A 9,285-nucleotide genomic window follows, 5' to 3' on the forward strand; every position below is an offset into this window, starting at 1 on the left:
CCGATTCAAAATATTCCAGAGGAATTGAAACGCACCATACCAAAGCCGCATGCTGATGCCTGCCCGTCATATGATCAACTTTCCACCCTCAGACTCCAACACTCACCATGCTGCCAGCTGCAACACACAGAAGGAAACGCCAGAGACTCCTCCTCGTTTGATCCAGGCTTCACAGTGTGTGTAGAGCTAATGCGGCGCTTTTAACCCTCACAAGAGAGTTTTTTTCCCCCCCGAAACAGGCGATCTTGCATCTGCACAGTTCTGTCTTTCAAACAAGGTTAAACTCTGGGCGCGTTTTTGCGCTTTTGATCTGAAGGATTTTTGTGTGAGTGACAGGTAAATGGAGTCATCCCTTGAGTTGTCAAACTCTATGAGCAGCGTGTCCTCACTGCTGAATCGCTCTCGGACTTTTAAAGTTCTTGTGATAGGTGACTCCGGGGTGGGGAAGACCTGTCTCACACACCGACTCTGCGCCGGAGAGTTCCCCAACAGAGTTGAGGCAACCATTGGGGTGGACTTCCGCGAGAAAGTGCTGGATATCGATGGAGAGAAAATTAAGGTAAATGGTCAAATTTTTGCATCACTTATAGCAGAAACATCAAAAGAACAGCGGGCGTATTAAAAGACTCCTGCCACACAAGGAGCATATTTGTACGCGCAGAGGTGATCTTAAATCCGGTTCTTTTGTTTATACATTCTGAACCAGTTGAAAGCAGCATGTGTAATGTAATAATGTGGGCTGTTTTAGGTTATATTGAAATCACTTATTTTTCTAAAGCTGTTAATTGCCCGAAAAAAATACCAACCAGTCTTACTATAACATAAAAACCCTGGTGTGAAGACCATCATAGTCCTGCTGGGTCAGGTGATTGAGGTGTCTGGGCCTTCTCAATGTGACTGTCGCGTTTTTAAAAGCCTATGGCATTGTTAGCTCTGTATTCCCACAGGCTCTTTGATAGATTCCCACATTGCAGTGTGGCTCCTCTGAATGAGTTATTTGTCCCGCATTGAATGGCTGAGAATTCTCTGGATTTCAGTCAATCAGCAGACCTGCGTGAGTTTGCAGAACTAATGCACAGCTAATGCTGCCTGCAAATCACTCTAAACACTATATGCTTCTTTACTGTGGCGTGTTAGCTGTTGCACAAACAGCCACATAGATAAGCTCAAATTCATATTTGGTCCAGATTGATTCATGACATGTCCTGCAGTTAAAGTTTGAGGTTTGTTAAATGTGATTCCAATAGTTATAGGAATACACAACTCTGTTGATTTGATAAGTGTGTTTTAAAAGTGGGTGTTTGAGTTGGTTTGTGTGGATGTTTCTGCAAGGGTTTTGAACCTACCACATAACAGAGGAAGTGTCTCTCTATGGTATCTTTGTTTCAACCAGAGAGGTTTCAAGCTTTGTTTCTAGACTTTGACAAAGACAGCCCTGTTTGTGTCTTTTCTTCAGAAGAAGAGTAAAATTTAAGGACATCTCATATTCCTGAAAATTATGTCCTTGGTTGGATTCTATCTAAAAATATTTATGGAGCAAGTCCAAATAAAGTCTCAAGGAAAGTCTCAGTCAATAAAGTTACATTTTGAACTATGTCAAATCACGGAAAAGGTATCAAATCCAGATTAGTCTCTTTGTCGTCCTTATTAAATATAAGTCCTAAACGAGTCCCTGCTCAATGACAGGATTAATGACAAGACATAAGTCAGTCAAGTTATGTTTTAGGACAAGTCTCAGTTCAAACCAAGTCTCAAGGCAGTCAAGTCAAATGTCAGTCCTAACCAAGTCTTCCCCAAGTCCAAAGAAGTCGAGTCAAATCCCAAATCCAGTCTCAAGTCAATTTTGATAAGTTGCCGGACAAACAAGTTTTAAGACACATTGTGACTGATTGAAATTAAGTCTCTGAACACGTCTTAGTTCAAATCCAAAGTTCATCTTTTTAGATCTCATGCCAACCATGTCTCTTGGCTACCAAGTTGTATCTAAGTTCAAACTATGTCTTGAGTAAATCAAGTATAATTGATAGTCCCTGAGAGTCCCAGAAACAAATTCAAAGTCAGCTTCAAGTTTTATAGGTCTTTCCAGGTTTGCAGTCAAAATAGCTTTGTGAGCTGACAGTTGAAAGTGAGTCAGTGTTAGCAATGTTTTTACCTGTGTGGACATGCAATGCCTCTTGTCATTTATGAAACAGAAATTCTGAACTCTTACATTCGAAGACCATTTCTAACACAAGTTTTACAAAGCTGTTTAGAAGGTAAGAAATTGAAGGTAATTCACATAGCCAAGTACAGAGGTTTGGCTTCCTAATGACATATCAACTTGTTTTTCTTTTCTATGTTCCCTGTGTCATCATGACTCATTGCATTGCTCTGTCCATGTGTGGGGGTATTTCAACACATGATTTCTTTCCCTTTCCGTGCCTTCCTCCTTCCAAACTTCCTCTTTCCTATGTTTTTGTATCCACCACCTACACTGTGTCTCCTAACTTCCACCTTCTAATGTCTTCCCACCACCAGCTACAGCTGTGGGACACAGCAGGACAGGAGCGTTTCCGTAAGTCCATGGTGCAACACTACTATCGTAACGTCCACGCAGTGCTCTTCATATATGATGTGATGCGTCCTACCAGCTTCAGTGGCCTGACTGCCTGGGTAGAGGAGTGCAGGCAGAACTCTCTGGGACAGGACATCCCCAGGTATGTACACCAACTCTATGTGTATGAGTGTTTCCATTGCACTCAACACACATCTCATCCTCTGCCTTTTTTCTCCTTTCTGCTGCCTGACCACACAGGTTCCTGGTGGGCAACAAGAGTGACCTCAGAGACCCCCGCAGGACTGAGGGCCAGGTGAGCCAGGATCTTGCAATGGGCTTTGCCAAAGCCAATCGCATGTTGTTTTTTGAGACTTCTGCCAAAAACCCACCAAACAAATGTGTGACAGTTGGACAAGGTGATGGGGATGTGCCGTATCAGCAGGATAAGCTGGAGGACATCGTTGTTGCTCTTGGGGGCAAATTGAAGAGGCAGAAGAAAGTTTCAGCGCACACCTCGGCGTACACTGGGTCCTTTAACGTGAGCAGGAAAAGAGCGGAGAAGGAGCAGTGGGCCTGCTGCTGAGACAAAACCAGAGGGAACTTTTGGCCTTTCAGATGACAGAATGTGACTTTTATATCTTTGTGAGTGTATGGCTGTGTTTGATGTGTGTGAGAGAGAATGACTGTATTATGCATTATGTTCACTTGTGACCAAAGATCAGAAATGCAAGACTTTTATATTTGAAATACAGTTTTCCTACTTTATTATACACTTTAAAATATGCCAGATGTTCTAATGTTAATTTTGTGTATATTTTTGATTTTCTTGTTTACATACCTGACAAATAAAAACACTGAAAGTATTATTTGTTGAGGGTTCTCATCCAAAGTGACCTAAGGTTATCTGCATTCACTGGGAGCTAGCTGCAGCTGTGATCCAATCAGGTGCTTATCAAGCCCCATACCAGTTTACATGAGGCATCCATGCTTGTTCAGGAGTGTTGACATTCCTCTGTAGTGTTAGCAAAGTCAAAATGTGTCTATATGGTGCAACAATGCCATGGTGCATGTTCTGAATTCATCGGCCCAAAATATCCCCTGAATGGTGAGGACACCGCCATGAACCATACGATTCAATGAAGAGAAGGCTTTAAAGAAGCCTTATGAATAATAGGACAATTTCTGATTGCCAATATAACCTTTATCAATGGTTTGGTGGTCAATCAAAATAAAATGATGATTTTGATAATAATAATAATGTCAAAAAAAGTAAATCTTTTACCCCAGTTCACCTTGCTGGTCTCCAAATCCTATTGGCTGTCTCTCCATGCAGAGTAGTAGTTAGTGTCTGGTGTGAGCCCAGCAGCAATCGTGGGTTTATTGTGTGTGTGTGTGTGTGTGTGTGTGTGTGTCGACAGTTAATGTTGCATACATTACATGTTCCTTTTTATTCAACAAACATGAGGTCACAGTGACTCAACATTTTGAAATACTTTTGTATTGATCAGTATATCTACTCTTACTGTTGACATTTTACTCCTTTTATCCAGCCACTGGGGCCTCAGGTGATCAATTATCTTTGGTTTGTTCCAAATAAAATAAAAAATTCATAACTTTCATTCTCCAAATGTTGCGCACACGCAATGAACACAGAGCCTTCTCTCAGATCAAACTGGTATCGTACCCAGAGATATGCAAAGCACAGAGAACATATTAAAAACATGTTGCAGCACATATTATCAAAATATGTCTTAAAACCAAAGTGGCTGCAGTCTGTCATGATCCTCTTACATAAATATATTCTGGCCTTTCATGTTAATGGAACTACATATTGGTTCCCTTATAGTTTTAGAGCCACCCTGCACTCTGTGATCTTGTGCCTCGTGTAAGGTGGAGATCTGAGCTCCTCTTCGCGGATTTTTTAACTGATGTATTTTCTCATTGAAACCAAAATATTAAAACTGATCTGTGCACATTTGGAGTCAGTTTTGGACAACTGGCATTAAAACTCCCAATCTTTATCCATTGCTATGATAATGCACAAACGAATGGTGATGTGCAGGTTAGCAAGTCCCTTACAGAAAAAGCATGCTGTTATTTATATGAGTACAATGTGATCTTAGAGTTTAACTTGAAAATGGATCACACATCACAGCAGTCATGCACCAGTCTTGTGCATTAGCAGTGTGGGCGTTGAAAACTCTGTCACATGTCGTTGTTCTGTGACCAATCGCTGATTCAGAGGTCGTCACATGATGGGGGCAACCCTCTGCTGCTCTGTGGCCCAGACTCCTGCAGGCCCAGCAACATAGCAGAGTGTTGTGTGTGTGTGTGTGTGTGTGTGTGTGTGTGTGTGTGTGTGTGTGTGTGTGTGTGTGTGTGTGTGTGTGTGCAAATGTCAGCATCACATTGGTGCAACATTCAGCAGCTGCATAGTAGAAGTCTTTCTCTTGACGCGCTAACGAAAGGAGGGAGTTCGCTGTTCTTTTTGTTTCCCTTTGAGTTCTTATTGACATTTTTTTATTAAATGCATCATACTGAATTAACATATCTACGTACTAAGTATCGTTTTGTACTGAATGAAAGGTATAAAGTGGAAATAATCAACAAAGTGTGTAAAAAGCAACTCTCTGGTCTGCTGATAGTAACAGTGAAAAGCTACACATGTAATGATTGGACATCTGGCAATATTTTCTCTATTTTACTACAGATGAGATTGTCCTTGTGCTTCTGTACCTTTCTTCAGAAGGCCTGCTTAAAGGGACTTACAGCTTATTCTAGACTGGCCACAGTGCATGCCTCTGGTTTGAAGATCACAGACTTTACATGGGAGGCAGTCTTTGGACAATAGAAGTTAGGACTTATAACTAACATTGAGAAAAGGTGAAAGCTAACAGTGGTTCCATTAGCAAAACAGCACACAGCAGCAGAGGTATGTCACAATCATTAACCATTGGACCAAAGGTGACCACCATTGATTGTCAGAAGCCCCAGAAAAAAATTTCTGCCTTCACTGTAATGTACAAAAAGTAAACACATTTACTTCTATTCTTTAGTAACATATTTGTTGTTACGAAAAAGGTTTGTTCTAAACAACATGATAATTTAATTTTAAAATTCAGCCCACTTACGGCTTAAGAAATCATCAGAGTATACTAAAATATTAATTCTTGATCACTTATAAATAATCAAATCCTGGTTGAAGATTGCTAAACTCCAAGTTTTCCAAGAGGAGAGAAGTGCCATAACTACTTGTTACTGATTAGACTGCAAGCCAAAAAGAAGACACATGATCATGTAGCTGGGGCTGCTGTTCATCCATGACTTCTCAAACTCTTGTGATTTAAATGTCTACTGTAGTACTTTTCTTTTCAGTTGAAGGCCACAGACTGAAATTTATTTGTAATAGGACTTGGTTTAGTTCAATTTTTTAAACTTTTTTATAAGGTTTAGAAATAATAGTATGAACTCTCTGCTCTTCTAGTGATAGCAGGTTTTCTATAATGTATTGAGTAGGCTAATGGAACTTCTGAGGTATTTCTAGAAGGGTGACATCCCGTCATTTTACTGGTTACCTTTGCATTTCAGATCCTGCAGTCAAATTTGTTGCTTTTTGCTTGCCAGAGATTTCGACATTTAAAGTCTAAAATTTAACTGTACCACCATCTAGTGGCTGATATCGAAACAAAGCAAGCAATATGACTCTTCTGCTTCCATCCCTACTGCTTCTTTATTCTTTGACAATATCTCCTCTCATAGAAAGCTACCCCACCCCATAACACGGAGGATCCTAAAATAACAATTAAGTATTGTCAAAATTGGACTTTGCTTCTAAAGAAGAAAGAAATAGTAAAACTATCACAAAAAGCAGTTAAAATAAAACTAGTCCCCCCAGTATCATCTCTCTATCTCTCTTAATCTCCTCTATCACTCTTTCCAACCCCAACTCAACTCAACTCAACTCAACTCAACTCAACTCAACTCAACTCAACTCAACTCAACTCAACTCAACTCAACTCAACTCTATTTATATAGCACCTTTCATACACAAAAACATGTAGCCCAAAGTGCTTCACAGAGTAACAGACAGTCATAAAACAACAGCAATGTTAAAATTATAAAAGGCATAATTAAAACAATAAATACTTAAAAAAGAAGAGAAAATCAACACAGTAAAATTAATAAAATAAGTAAGGGTAGAAAGAAAAGTTAAAAATAAGGTGGAGTTAACAGTCGAGGCAGATGGCTGTCTAACATGAGTCTGGTTCTGCTTGAGGTGTCTGCCTGTTAAAAGGAAATTTGTCCTTGCCACTGTAACTTGCTAAATGCTGCAAAATGCTCCCCTCATGGTGGATAAAGATGAGATAAGACTGAGTCCTGTCTTGTCTGTCTGTCTTATCCTGTCTTGACATTTGATCTTTGTTAATAATTTAACAGAGAGTACAGTCTAGACCTGCTCTGTTTGTAAACCGTTTTGAGATAACATTTGTTGTGATTTGGTGCTATATAAATAAAGATTGCTTGTTTAATTAACTTATTGAATAAGTTAGCATAAAATAGAATCAAAGGGAAATTTTGCTGTACTCAAAATAACGAGTTGACACTTTAAATAATGACAAATAAAACATTTCTATATCCCTCTCAAATTAGGATGTGAACTTCCTTGTGTTTATTTTCTTTTTTACCCTTTTTTTCAGCAGAGAGGCTCCACTGAGGCAAAGGGCTCTATTCCAGGGGTGGCCTGCAGCAGCACAGGTAAAACAACAAAATATACACCGTTTTATATTTAGTTACAAATGCACTCATAAACACATTAATTTGTGTAAACCAATACCCTGACTTGTTTTTTCAAGTTGTGAAACAGATGCACCTACCTTCCTTAAGTAGTTTAGACACACGCTCTTTAAAAACACTGTGTTATACTAGAGAGAGCAATTTGGCTGCCAATGCACATGAAAGGAGCAGCAACACTAAAAGCATTTTTTTCCTAATTCAGCTATGAACCTTCATTAAGTGTTTTTTAAGTTACCCCAAGTTTTGGTTGTATGGTTTGAAATGTTGGTATTCAAGAGAGTAATACAGAAACTGTTTTGCTTGTTGTGATGATCCAACAACGGCCAGCCTATAGAGGCTTACAGGTGGGATTGAAATCTGCCATCTGTGATAAAGCGAAGAGTGCTGTGTTATATGGCATCAAGGGGCTTGGGTTCAATTTTGTATCTCAAAGTAATGACAAGAAGTTTCATTTCTAAAAGATTTTGCTCATTATATGGAGACACTGACCTGTTGCCTTATCTTATTTTAAACCATGTTGAATTCAGTGATTCTATTAATAAACTTTATAATTAGACTTACAGAATTATTAACCTCATATTTGGTAGAATGGATCATTATTTCCTGCTTTGATTTAGTGTTTTTATCCTTTGTGAGCACTTTGACTTGGTATCTTGTTTAAATAGAAGACTAAGAAACATCCAGAGTAACCATGAAGTAAAATTACTTAGATTACTTAGGAGATTTTTTAACAGTCACATGCAATTATAACAAAGTCTCCTCATTAAGATATCCAATTTTGCATGTGAAGTTATTATAATAATACTTTTATTTGTATAGCACTTTTCAATACAAGTAACAAAGTGCTTCACAAAAACAATAAAAGCAGACAATAGAAGGGAAGAGGCAATAAAAGGAAACAGAGGATAAATGCAGAGAAGCAATAAAAGCAAACTAACAGTAAAGCAGGGGTAAAACCATAAAGATTAAAACATATTCACAAAAAAAAGTTTTATTATAAAGGTGTGTCTTGAGTAGTGAAATAAAATAAAATTCCTCTGGCAGGCTGTTCCACAGTCGGGGGGCTCTGACAGCAAAGGCCCTGTCGCCTTTAGTTTTTAGTCTAGACCATGGAACAGCAAGCAGAGCACTGCCTGAGGATCTCAGACTGCATCCTGGTAGTATTAGACATGACATGGATAGTTGTCGCCAAAAAATATGTTAGGCAGTGTAATGTTTAATTTACCTAATGAATGCAAACAGCACATTCAGAAATACTGTCTTCATGCACTGCTTTGTGGCCACAAAGTAGCAAATTTTAGAAAGCCTTGTCTTAAAATAATGTCAAAGAGTTTTCCAAATGCAGTGACACAACAGGGGCATCATTTGTCACACTGTTATGTTATATACTCAATGTACCTGTCTGTCTGACCACTGGAGGGCGATAAGGACACTGCATTGTATTTGTATGCACATGAACACTGGTTAAACTGTTGATAACTACCACAGATCCACATTATTCCCAACTGTCATAATGATTAATATTTTAAAAAGCTGCACATCTCTCACATTTGTGAAGGCCTATTCGTTTGTTTGTTCTCTGTATGGTGCAGGCCTGTAGTAGCTTTGGGGCAGAGTGTATTATGCAACCACAGCTCACTGTCTCTTTCCTACATGGGACTGTAATCCTCTTGAAACAGCATGAGGGTTGGTTGATCCTGCTCTCAGTCACAGCAATGACAGCATGATTTCACCTTATTTTGGGAGTAGTTGCTATACATGTCAGGGTCAAATGGAGAGACGTCCACAGCATGACATGCACTAAAGCATGCTTCAACAACATCAAAAAATTTCACACACAAGAATTAAAAGATAATGTCACTATGTGTCACAAAAACTACTACAGGATCCCACAACCAAACGGAGATCTTTACAGCATAATGTGAGGCTGCCCTGCAGGGGGCGTGCCAGAGCAC

General features: G+C 39.2%; 1 protein-coding gene across 1 annotated transcript; it reads left to right on the plus strand.

Moving 5' to 3' along the window:
* The first annotated feature begins 1 nt into the window (after position 1).
* LOC117816391 (ras-related protein Rab-33B-like) lies at positions 2-3,402 on the plus strand. Its single transcript, XM_034688621.1, has 3 exons — positions 2-559; positions 2,518-2,696; positions 2,795-3,402. Exons 1-3 carry the CDS (start codon positions 341-343, stop codon positions 3,117-3,119), a joined length of 723 nt encoding a protein of 240 aa, XP_034544512.1. The 5' UTR covers positions 2-340; the 3' UTR covers positions 3,120-3,402.
* The last annotated feature ends 5,883 nt before the right edge of the window (positions 3,403-9,285 follow it).

This window comes from Notolabrus celidotus, chromosome 7 (assembly GCF_009762535.1).
Source record: "Notolabrus celidotus isolate fNotCel1 chromosome 7, fNotCel1.pri, whole genome shotgun sequence".
NCBI classification, from domain to species: domain Eukaryota; kingdom Metazoa; phylum Chordata; class Actinopteri; order Labriformes; family Labridae; genus Notolabrus; species Notolabrus celidotus.